This window comes from Balaenoptera ricei, chromosome 8 (assembly GCF_028023285.1).
Source record: "Balaenoptera ricei isolate mBalRic1 chromosome 8, mBalRic1.hap2, whole genome shotgun sequence".
Taxonomy (NCBI): Eukaryota; Metazoa; Chordata; class Mammalia; order Artiodactyla; family Balaenopteridae; genus Balaenoptera; species Balaenoptera ricei.
The window spans coordinates 48646634-48659155 of NC_082646.1; the positions used below are offsets into that span (position 1 = coordinate 48646634).

At 34.3% G+C, this 12522-nt stretch overlaps 1 protein-coding gene across 3 annotated transcripts in view; it reads right to left on the bottom strand.

Moving 5' to 3' along the window:
* The window catches only part of TMEM135 (transmembrane protein 135), a 244678-nt gene that overhangs the window by 173646 nt on the left and 58510 nt on the right, over nucleotides 1-12522 (bottom strand). For all 3 annotated transcript variants that reach the window (XM_059930619.1, XM_059930620.1, XM_059930618.1), the window contains exon 4: nucleotides 11039-11072. In XM_059930619.1, coding sequence (XP_059786602.1) covers nucleotides 11039-11072 — 34 coding nt within the window. The remainder of the gene's footprint in view (nucleotides 1-11038; nucleotides 11073-12522) is intronic.

Consider the following 12522-nt stretch of genomic DNA (forward strand, 5'->3'; position numbering starts at 1 on the left):
CGTGCTATAAATGTCCTTCTAAGTAGGCAGTAAATATATCTCACAAATTTTGATATGTTATGTTTGCTTTTTCATTCAGTTCAAAACACTTTCTAGCTTCACTTTTGATATCTTCTGAAGTACATGAGTTTTCAAATATTGGGGGATTTTCCAGATACCTTTTGGTTCTAATTTAATTCCATTGAAGCCAAACAATAAATTGTATGATATGACCTGAATCCTTTGAGACTTGTTTTGTAGCCCAGAATACAGTAAATTTTGATGACGCTTGAAAATAATTTTCACTCCATACTGTTGTGTAGAATACTCTGTAAAGGTCAGTGATGTCAAGTTAGTTAATAGTGTTATTCAAGGCTTCTGTATCCTTAATGATCTTCTATTTACATTCTATATCAAGTATTGACAGAAGGATGCTGTAATCTCCAAGTGTAATTGTGAATTTGTGTATTTCTCATTGCAGTTCTGTCAGTTTTTGCTTTATTTATTTTGAAGCTCTGTTATTAGATGCATAAACATTTAGAAATATTATGTCCTCTTAATTCACTTACCCCTTTACTGTTATGAAATTACCCTCTTTTTCTCTGGTAATATGCTCTGCTCTGAAATCTACTATGTCCAATGTTAATATAACCACTCCAGCTTACTTCTAATTAGAGTGAGCATAATATATCTTTTGTCAAACCTTTTACTTTTAACCTGTTTTACTTTAAATTTATTTGTCCCTTTACTTTTAAAGGGGCTTCTTGTAGATTACATATAGTTGAGTTGATCTGAGGTTTACAATACACATCTTAAAATTATCAGTCTACCTTCAAGTGATTTACACAATGTCCCATATAGTATAAAAATCTGACATTACACTTCCATTTCTTCTCTCTTGAACTCTGTATTAATGTTGTTAAACACTTTACTTTTACATATGTTATAACCCTCACAAACGACATTGCTATTATTTTTACAGTCAATTACACTTTTATAGGGGGATATGTAAGAAAAGTATCTTTTATATCTACGCAGATAGTTATCGTTTCCAGTGCTCTTCATTTCTTTGAGTAGACCTAGATTTCCAACTACTATTATTTTCCTGAAAACTTCTTGACAAACTTTAACATTTCCTCTAGTACAGGTCTGCTGGTGATGAATTCTTTCAGCTTTTGTATATCTGAAAAAGTCTTTACTTTGCTTTTGTTTTTTAAAGATATTTTGCCGAGTATACAATTCTACATTGACAGTTTGTTTGTTTTTTTCAGTACTTTAAAGATGCTGCTTAACTGTCTTCTGATATGTATTGTTCCCAATGATAAATTTGCTGTCGTCATTAATCTCTATTCATCTGTATGAAATGTTTCTCTTTTCTCTTGCTGCTTTTAAGATTTTCTCTTTCTCATTGGTTTTATTGACTATTATATGATTAATTTCCATCATGTTCCTTGTGCTTGAGGTTTGTTTATGTTCTTGGATGACAGTGTTTAGAGCTTTCATCAAGTTTGGGACATTTTGAGTCATTATTTCTCCAGATGCTTTTCCTGACCCTCCCTCTCGCTCTCTCTCTCTCACTTTTAGACTCCAATTGTATGTATATTGGGCCAATTCAAGTTGTCCTATTAGATCACTAATATTCTGTTCACATTTTTTATTTTCCCTTGATGTTTCATTGATAGTTTCTATTACTATGCCTTTGGGTTCACTAATCTTTTCTTCTGCATGGTCTGACATGCCATCAATCCTATCCTGTGTACTTTTCACTCATATTTTATAGCTTTCATCTCTAAAAGTTAACTTTGGGTGTTTTAAAATATCTTCCATATCTCTATTAAACATGTTCAAGGGCTTCCCCGGTGGCGCAGTGGTTAAGAATCCGCCTGCCAATGCAGGGAACACGGGTTTGAGCCCTGGTCCGGGAAGATCCCACATGCCGCAGAGCAACTAAGCCCATGCGCCACAACTGCTGAGCCTGCACTCTACAGCCCACAAGCCACAACTACTGAGCCTACGCTCTAGAGCTCGTGCTCCGCATGGGGAGAAGCCACCGCAATGAGAAGCCACGCACCACAACAAAGAGTAGCCCCCGCTCGCCGCAACTAGAGAAAGCCCGCGCGCAGCAATGAAGACCCAACGCAGCCTAAATAAATAAACAAATAAAACAAATTTAAAACATGTTCAATATTTCCCCTAGCTTCCTGAGTATATGAAATACCATAAATATTATTGTTTTGATGTCCCTGTCTACTAATTCTATCACAGGTATCACTTCTGAGTTGATTTCAAATGATTCGTTTTTCTCATCATTATGGGTCATATTTCCTGACCCTTTTCATGCCTAGTAATATTTTATTGTATGACAGACATTATAAATTTTACCTTGTTGGGTTCTGTATATTTTTGTACTCCCATAAATTTTATTTAGATTAGGTTTGTTTTGGGACTCAGATCCTTTCATGCCTTGCTTTTTTTTTTTTTTCCAATTTGGGGCCAGAGCAGTGTTTAGTGTAGGACTAACTTGTGCCCCACACTGAGGTAAAATCCTTCTAAGCAGTCTTCCCAATGCCCTGTGAATTATGAAATTTTCTACTCTCAGTGGTAGGAACAGCAACTATTCCTAGCCCTGCATGAGCTCAGAGGATTTTTCTCTCTAATGGGTTTTTCTGGTTCTTTCCCCAGCCTCAGGTAGCTTCCTCTGATGCATTCACTGATCAAAACTGAGTTGAGTACTCATTGGGACCCTCGGTACCCCTCTGGAGTTCTCTACCTTTCTCCTCCACTACATGCAAACTCTGGTCTCCTTGGACTCCTAGTTATGCCTTGTCAACTCTGGGATATAGCCAGGCTCTGCCTCAGTTCAACAACCTTGCTCCATGGTCCAGAAATGCCCTCCAGGTAGTAAGCCAAGCAATCACAGGGCTCATCTCACTAGCTTCTAATCTTTCATGGATCACAGTCCTTCACTGATTAATGTACAGTGTCTTGAAAACTGTTGTTTCATTTATTTTGTCTGGATTTTTGTTGTTTCGGGCAGAAGAGTAAATCTGTTCCCTGTTATTCTAATTTGGCCTGAATCAGAAGTCGTCATTTGCGTTAAACATTTAAACACACTTGTTTTTACATTTCCAGATAATTCCAATACACGAAGTCTCTGTAGGTCTGCTTCTGTTGTTTATTGTTTCTGCCAGATCTTGATCTTGGTGCCTTGTTTCCTTGTGTACTTGATTATTTCTGACTAATATACAAAAATTATATGTGAAGAAGGACTTCTGCTTCTGGGAAGATCAGGTATACATATTTTCCCTATTCCTCCCATTAATTACAACCAAAAACCCTGGACACTATATATATAAAACAAATATTTAATGACTGAAAGGTGGAAAGAAGGCAGCAGACCATCTAGAGACCTTGTGATCCAAAGAATGACATGGTGGTAAGTACCTAGGTTTTCTCTCTGCCTTGAATATACCAGTCTTAGGATTAACGAAACCTGCAAGCCAGAAATGCTACTAGGCACAAATAAAAACCTTCTCTGTCTTCCTAAAGGACCAGCCAAAGGGCAGCCTATGAAAACAGACAATAACCATTCGACTCCAGCCAAACACCTCAGAAAAAACTGTGGCCCAACCCCCGTCGCAATGGCCAAGTGGACAGCCTAGACTTCCACCCTCACAAGGCTGTAACAAGGCACCCGAACACCCCCAATGGGGAGGAGTCAGGGAAGACCAAGGAAAGAGCTGGGACCTTCATCCCCACCAGCTGAAACTAGGCCTGGGCTCCCCTACCCGCCACCAGGGGTGTTAGTACAGACCACGTGCACCCAGCAGTAGAGGAGCCCCGTCACCCTTCAGGCGTCAACAAAAGCCAAATGTTTATTATATGATTTGTTTTTTATTTTGTATTCTCTTCTCTTACACACTGCCTTCCTTTGTCTCTTTTATTTATATTCCTTTGTAAAATTCTGCTTCCTCACATCTGCTTTTTTTTTTAATGATTTACATTTGCCTCTTTCAATTTTTTGATATATTTTTATATTATCTTCACAAGGCAAATAGAAAATAAAGGTGTATAAAGAGTAGTTATGATAAAAACTCATGCCTAAAGAAAAACTGCACCCTTTTTTCCTTTGGCCTAATTGACTCTGTAGTGGTCCTTCAAGCCACTTAGAGCAGAGTACCTACTAGCTTCAAAGTCAGCCTCCAACCCTAAAATCCTTAGGATGAGTAATCAAATCATTGAAAAAGAAACATAGGACAAAGAAGCACAAGACAAAATTATTTCCTAAAGTACCAATAAATCTACCTCCAAATGAACTACTAGAATAACGATATTTTCTCACATTCTGAGCCATTCTGTCCTTTTACCAGAAAGTATCGGATCTAAAAATCCATCTTCTTAGCCTTTATTCATGCACATCCAGAGAAATTCACAAAATAGTCATGTACAAAGATGACTATCACCATATTGATTGTGATATTGAGGAGCTGGAAGCAATCCGGATATCCATCACTGGAAGAATGAACAAGTAAAATGTAGTAGATGAACTAGATGGTGGTAATGGTTGCACAACTCTGTGAATGTACTAAAAACCACTGGAATGTAAATTCCAAAGGGGTAAATTTTATTGTATGTGATTTATATCTCAATAAAGCTATTATAAGGTATATATAGGGGATGGATATTCTGGCACACTATGCAGCAGTCAGAGCAATGCAGTGGAAGGATATAAAGCAACACACATAGGTCTCGAAAACATGCTGTCAAGTTCAAAGTAAATACAATATGGACAGATCTTCAAAACGCAGTATTAAATTGTCCAGTAAAAGAAAATAAGAGGGAGTCTCTAATAATTCCCCTTTTCATGCTCCGTGTCTGCCTTTGTGATCAAGTTGGCCATGGCAACTTTCAAGAATCTATTCACCTTGGATAACAAAGTATCTCAGCTTCTACCAAATGAAGATAAGAGCTCAACATTGTCCAATGTTATATTGGGTACCAGAAGCACATTCCTCAATGTGACTCAAAGAATCAGAGTAAGAACAGAGAGAGGAAGAGCATCCCTAATTCTGGTACTTGTTTTAAACAAAAGCATCCAACAAAGGAATCTACTAGCTCAGGAACTCAGCTGAGGAAAGATCCACTTTTGTTTACCTTTCTTTGGGAAAACAAGGTCATTTGGTTGGCTTAAAGAACTTGGGTCTCAAGGCTAATGGAAGAGGGTGGGGAAAGAAGAAGCACAGGTATTATGTTCACCAACTTAGAAGAGAAGGGTCATTCTCTCTCATCTTTGCCATTTTCTAGAGTATTTGCTTTCAATCTCCATTCATTCAAAAATTATTCATTGAGCATATATTCTAAACACTGTGTGTAGGTACTAGGGATGTCAGTGAATAAGCAAGAATTCTTGCCCTTAAGCAGCTTATATACAGTGAGGGAAGAATAGCAACAAACAAGAAAATTTAATTTTAAAATTTAAAATTTACTTATATGTGCCATGAAAAAGATTACGAGTTAGAGAGGTGAGGTGAAGCTGCTTTAACTATGATAGTAAAGGAAGGCCTCTCTCAGGATGTAACAATGGGTTAAGAACCATATAAGGAGAAGATACTAGCCAAGAAAAACCTAGGGAAAAAAATTTCCAAGCAAAAAAACAAACAAACAAAAGGCAAGTGGTAAGGCTTCAAAGGACTAATAAGCTTCAAGTAGTCTACAGACAAAAAGAAATCCAGTGTAAAGAATGAGAAGAAAGTAGATGAAGTCAGAGAGGTAGCAGCCTTGTGAGGCATTTAATTGTATCCAGGGTGCAGTGAGAAGTGGGATGGGAAGGTTTTTCTGAATTTTAAGCAGAAGATCAACAAGCTCTAATTTGCATTCCCAATGACTCTGACTGCTATGTGGAAAACAGACTGTATAAGAAGACAGGACTGGGAGGATGTAAACCATTCAGGCTATTCAGATAGCTCAGGCAAGAGATGTTAGGGCTCAGATTCTGTTTATAGCTGTGTAGGTAATGAGTCACTGTAAGATCCAGAGTATACTTTTGAAGTAGAATAAGATTCTACAATGGATTGGACCGAGTATAAGGTGAAGAAAAGAGTTAAAACTCCTAAGTTTCTGGCCTGAGCAACTGGATGGATGGTTGATGTCATTTGCTGCAAAAGGAAGGCTTAGGGGAGCAATTTAAGAGAGTATTTATAATTGTTTTTTGAATTTAATACTTTCAGTTTATTATTTTTCGAGTTCATCTGTCAAATTTCTCCAACTAGTTTACAATCCGTTTTGTATTTCTTTTGTATCTTCATGTGCCTAGCATAGCTGATATATAATCAATATCTGCTGGATCTAATTAAACTGAAGTGGTCTTACAAGAAAACTTATGAATCAACATTTTCAAACCTTATGTTTGAAAAATCAAATACAGATGTTTTAATCAAAGACACTGCATGTTCAAAATTAAAAAACAAATGCTAGAGACAAGCCTGTAGGTATATGTTTACAATTTTAAAATGCATGCATTGTTGAATGCTTGGTGGCATAAAGCAGAGAGAAGTGTTCAAAGGGAGTTAACATAGATTTTTTAATGTCATAAATTATAATTAAATGAAACAGAAATGAACTAGAACTAACTATTAGCAGCAAATGATAAATTTTGAAAAACTGGAATCCTCAGTCATTGTCACAACCAACGAAATAAAGGGAAATCATGTAAATGCAAACTTTTATGTATTCTCCTTTAAATCATACTGTGGCAAAGTTGAATGCTAGCAGCTTATGTTCTTGTGGGTAATTGGCTCTGGCATATTAGCGCCAGGAAAACACTTCCATCATCTTCTAGCCATATCTTAGGCAAATGCCAGAGAAAATATTTAATTCTTTATTTCATACCTTTTCTGTGTACCTTTTACACATTTTGCCCTTTAATAACTAATTCTCTAACAATGCTAAAAATCTAAAAAAATTATACAATTTTTAAAATTGTACACTTTTCTTTCTAAAATTTGCTAACATAGAACAAGAAATCAATGACATTTTCACATGGGTATTAATTAAATTATATTAAATTGTAAGACTCTGTAATCTTTAAAACTGCTAGTTTAATTATAATTTATGACATTTATGGCTAAGGCTATAAATTACTTAGGTCTAAGAACTGAGACTTACCAGGGCTTCCTGACATATATCATGGGTAATAAGAGTAGCCCAAGGGAAGATCTTCTTATAATAACAAAAGCATTAATAGAGATGTCCCTTATTTAGAGTATGTGGCTCTCTACCTGCCCCCTACAACACTAACATAAACACAGCATTAGCAAAATTTATATTCACAACTACATAGTATAAACACTGTCCTGTTTTCTGTTTTGAGACAACTATCAATGCTAAAAAACAGAGATGAGGCTTACACCTCTCTCTCCCTCAGTAAAATATAAGGTCCTCGGAAGCAGGGACTATACCTTGTTTATTTTGGTAACCCCAATTCACCAACAGTGTCTAACAGAGTAGATACTCAGCAAATGTTGCTTATTCTTTTTTTTGTTCCTAAACCTTGGCCTCAACTTGGCAATCCTTGGAAAGGCGACAGTTTTGTCCTGTGATCACCAGTGACACATCTCTAAGATGGAGCTATCTCCGATTCCTCTCCTTTCTTCAAGGTTCAGGTCCCATGTAATTCATAAAACCCTCTCTGATATCCCCAGCCCAAAGATAACTCCCTTTTCTACAGTTCTAAAGACTGTACTGTCTAATCATATATTTGACATGAATACACTATCTTGGACTATTTATTACCTATTCATTTTAAATCCAGATCTAGAGATACCTTATTCCCTCAACTAAATTAATTTCAAGGACAGAATAATGGCTATATTTGTGTCCAAATACATAGCACAGTGCTCTGCACTCAATAAGTGTTCACTGATAAAAATAAAGACAAAGATGATAAAGATAATACAAAGCCGGTTTTGCATATTTTTCTATCAGGTATTCATTCAAAGGCATGGCAATGCCTTTGAAATTTCCTGATCAAAATAAGGAGTGGGTAACTGTCACAGCCAAAACTAACAAAATGATATTATTACTAACCAAAGAGTATTTTACTGTCATCTAACATTTTGAGTAGGACTGTATATATGTGTATATGTATAAAACCAACCCAATATAATAAAAATATAACCAAGAAGTATGTGAAAAGGTAGGATTACACCCTCAAAAAATGATTATTTAATACCATGAGCAATCAAAACTATATGGCATAGTAACAAAAGATGTCACAAAACAGTATGCCCCCAATTTTTTTTTAATGGGTATATAATGTGTAATGTGTAATGTGAATGTGCATCTATGTTTGTGTATTTATATAGGTACATTGGAGGAAAGGGAAGGGAATAAAGAAATAAACACTAAAATGTTAGTAATTACTACACAGTAAAACTACAGATGATTTTTACTTTCTTCTTCATGTCTTTCTCTACTTTCCAAATCAGAAACACATACCTAAATACAATGAATAATTTTCTTAAAATAAAACCTCCCAACATTTAGAAATTTTGTCGTTGATGTTAAAATAAGCCAACAATCTCAACTTAGTCTAGTGAGCAACATAATAGAGTTACAGGACAAAGTTATTTCTTAAGGTTAAACTCAGTCTCAGAAAGTATTTCTTACCTATTCTGCACTAACCACCCTCTTAGTTAAGTAATAGTTATACAGCAATAGTATAAATAAAAGGCTCTATTCAGAGGAAGGGACGATGAAGATACTAAGACTATCATTAGTATCCAGAATGTATCATGTACAAATTCATTTCCTTTGGACATAGTCAAAAATCCATGTGTAAAGCCTTTGATCTCAGTAAACTTTTAAATTACAGACCCTGGCTGACAAAAGATAAAAGACCAATTCATATTTTGCACTTTCTGAAAAACTTGTCTAATACTGAAATTTATTAATCTGGACATAAAAAGTACAAATCTGCTTAACAGACAAATGTTAATATTAAGTTAACACAAAAAGCTTCCCATTTAGAAAGATCGAGAGATTCAAAGGTTTATTCTAAATTGGGAACACTATCAAAACAACATAGTACAGCCACTCTGGAAAACAGTTTAACAGTTTCTTTAAAAACTAAACATTCAACTACCATACAACCTGGCAACTACACTCCTGGGCATTTATCCCAGAGAAATAAAAACTCACGTTCACACAAAAACCTGCACATGAATATCTATAGCGGCTTTATTTGTAATAGCCAAAAACTGGAAACAAGCCAGATGTTCTTCAATGGGTGAATAGTTAAATAAACTAGTGCAGCCATACCATGATATACTACTCAGCAGTAAAAAGGAATGAACTACTGATATACCAAACAACTTGAATCTCCAGAGAATTACGTTGAGTGAAAACAGCTAATGACAAATAGTATGTACTATATAATTCTATTTATACATCATTCTTGAAATGATTATAGAATTTAAAGAATTACAGAAATAAAGAATAAATTAATGGTTGTCAGAGGTTGAGGAATGGGAGGTAAGGGTCAGAGGGAAGTAAATGTAGCTACAAAAGGGCAGCATGAAGGATCCCTGTGAAGGAAATGTTCTCTATCTCGACTACAATAAATATCAATGTAAATATCCTAATTTTGATACTACTACAGTTTTGTAAAATAATACTATTAAGGGAAACTGGGTAGAGAGTAACATGAGATCTCTCTATTATTTCTTATAACTGCATATGAACCTATGATTATTTCAAAATAAAAAGTTTAATCTTAAAAAAAATACAGTATTTTTAGGGCGTTTTCCAACATTGATTATATCAATCAAAATCAAATATCTTCTCTCCAGGAACTTCCAATCTAAACGAGCAACACAAAAAAAGTTTGTGGAAGTTTACTTAGAATTTAAGATAAGTGTGTAAATACATATAGTATTTCAGTATTAAAGTATCACCATGTGGTAGTATAGAAAAGCATGTGTATAACTAAAAGAAAAAAAATGCATTAAAACTCAGATCTATTCTAGTATGCAGATGTAATATTTTTAAGTTTTTTACAAAATCAGAAAGAAAAGCAGCACCTAGCATAGTTTGGTGCTACTATTATGGTTTCCACAGCACCCTATAATTCATCTTTCAGTCCTTTTCAAACATTATTATTTCTATTGTGACTTTTCCACTAGACAGCAAACTCCATAAGTACAAGGACTGTCTTCATCTTGCCTTCCAGCATATAGCACAGTAACTGACACATGGTAAGAACAGAGCAAAAATTAAATATTTTAAAACTGAAATAAGTTGCTGAATACAACCCTGAACTACATTCCCTTGTTACAAAATTCAAAAACCTATCCTTAGGTAAACACATAATTAATTCATCTTTCCTTAGTTGAATTTTTCAATGTCGCCTATCAATTCTATTAAACAACTTTAAAAGGTTTTAATACAAATATGTTTTTAAAATATGAACTTGACAATGAAAATCATATAACCTTGATTATATATTTACAGTAAATATCAGACTAGACAACATTAATTTCAATTCTGAAAACTTAGAAATTTAGAAGCCTAGCTAATTATATTATTAAATATATTCAGTATTTAGAGATAGAATGAATGCTATTCTGATTCCAAGAAAACTGTGCATCATAAAAGCTCATCCTTATATCTTTTTTGCCACAAGAAGTTAGCAATAGAAGCAGAGTGTGAAATGAAATTAAAGATATATAGAGAGACATATACAGATATAGATATATACCCTATCAAAGATGAAGATCTAATCTTTGAGGAAAAAAGAGTCATGAAGGACACAGGGCCGTGAATCATCTTTCTCCTGAAGTAAGTGCAATTCAGTCATATATGACAGGAATAAACCAGAGAGCATCAAAGCTATTTTAAACATTTAAGTCTATCCTTTAAAACAGAGACAGAAAATATCCTCAAATTTAAGTAGGTTTTCTTTTTTTCTTTTTTTAAGGGAACTTGATTCAAAAAAACAAACAAAAAAAGGATAAAAGGTGCATGGAAAAACCTCCAAAGCAAAAAAAAAAGAATTACTCACCAAGTTGGCCATATAAATTGTGAGCAGCCCTCTCCTGCAAATAATTTTAAGAAGAGACAGTGTGAGACTAACCATCAATTTGACTTAATAATCACTTTATCACTTTTTTAGAAATCTACCAAAACAATTATCAGAAGTTGTGGAAAAGGGATAGATTATGCTGATATAAGTTTTCAGTACCCTAATAGTTGGCTGTAAATAGATTCTACAAGTCATTCTAATCTGTAGTCATTAAACATTCTGTTTAATGCTCGTTAATTAAAACTCTTTAAAATTACTATTGCCTAGTAATTGTTAACTAGACGTACTGTGATAATCATTTTGCAATATATACCAATATCTAATTATTATATTGTTCACCTGAAACTAATATAATGTTATATGTCGATTACATCTCAATTTTTAAAACTACTAGTACCTTATTATCTATTAATAGGAAGAGAGGTACAATTTGCTATTAGTCTAAGTTTATGCTAGAGAATTCTAAATTTAATGAAGAATCCTAACAAATTCATCTTGCCAAAAATGTCAAGGCCATATCAATTCTAACTAAACGCATATTTATTTTTAAAAAAACAGATCTTCTATTTGTTTCACACACAATGCAACTGTTCATTAGATGCCATTACAAATCATACAAAATCACCTTGTTTTAATTTCACTGTTAAGTGAAAAGTCAGGCAGTAAGTTAATTCTCTAATGCCAAAGGACAAACAAAAGCTCTATAAACACTCACTTTACAGAAAAACTGCATATTTACTAAATGCATATTTACTCTTACTTAATGAGAATTCATCTAGAAACTCAAAGATAAGGACAATTTTATGCCCTTAATCACTTTATTTAACTTATCTGCACATGAGACCATAAATGAAACACATCCTATCCTCTAAGAAAGACGTCTTTAATGTTTTAAGAGTTCAAGGGCAGAGTTCAAATAACAAACTCTGAAAATTATAAAAACTTATTTGAGTTTCAACTATGAACATTTTTTTAAAACTCAAAGAAACTACTACTTTATATATAAAAGAAGCAACAATATCAAATCACTTTCACTTAAATATCATGCCAGGTCTTGATATTAACATCATCCATCAAATCTTCTTGATGTCAGATCCAGTCATACAAAGTCTTGAGTGCTCATCATTTAACATGGCTTAATAGGATTTTTAATTTACTAAAGCCACATGGAGGCAGTATGATATAAGTGAACAATGCTGAAGTGAAGTTAGGAAATCAGGGTTCCAGTTAACTTTAATTCTCTGGTACCCTGTAATTTTGTCATAAAAATAAGGGAACAAAACTAGTTATCTAATTTACATTTTCAAACATAAAAACTATTTAAAGAAAAAAACTTACATTTATCAGCAATATATAAAACATATCATTGGGCCACCCTGGTTGAAAGGAGGAGGCGGTCTAGGCATACCCACTGGGCCATACCTCCCCCAGCAATGTCCCTCTTTAGCAGGTCCTAATGCACC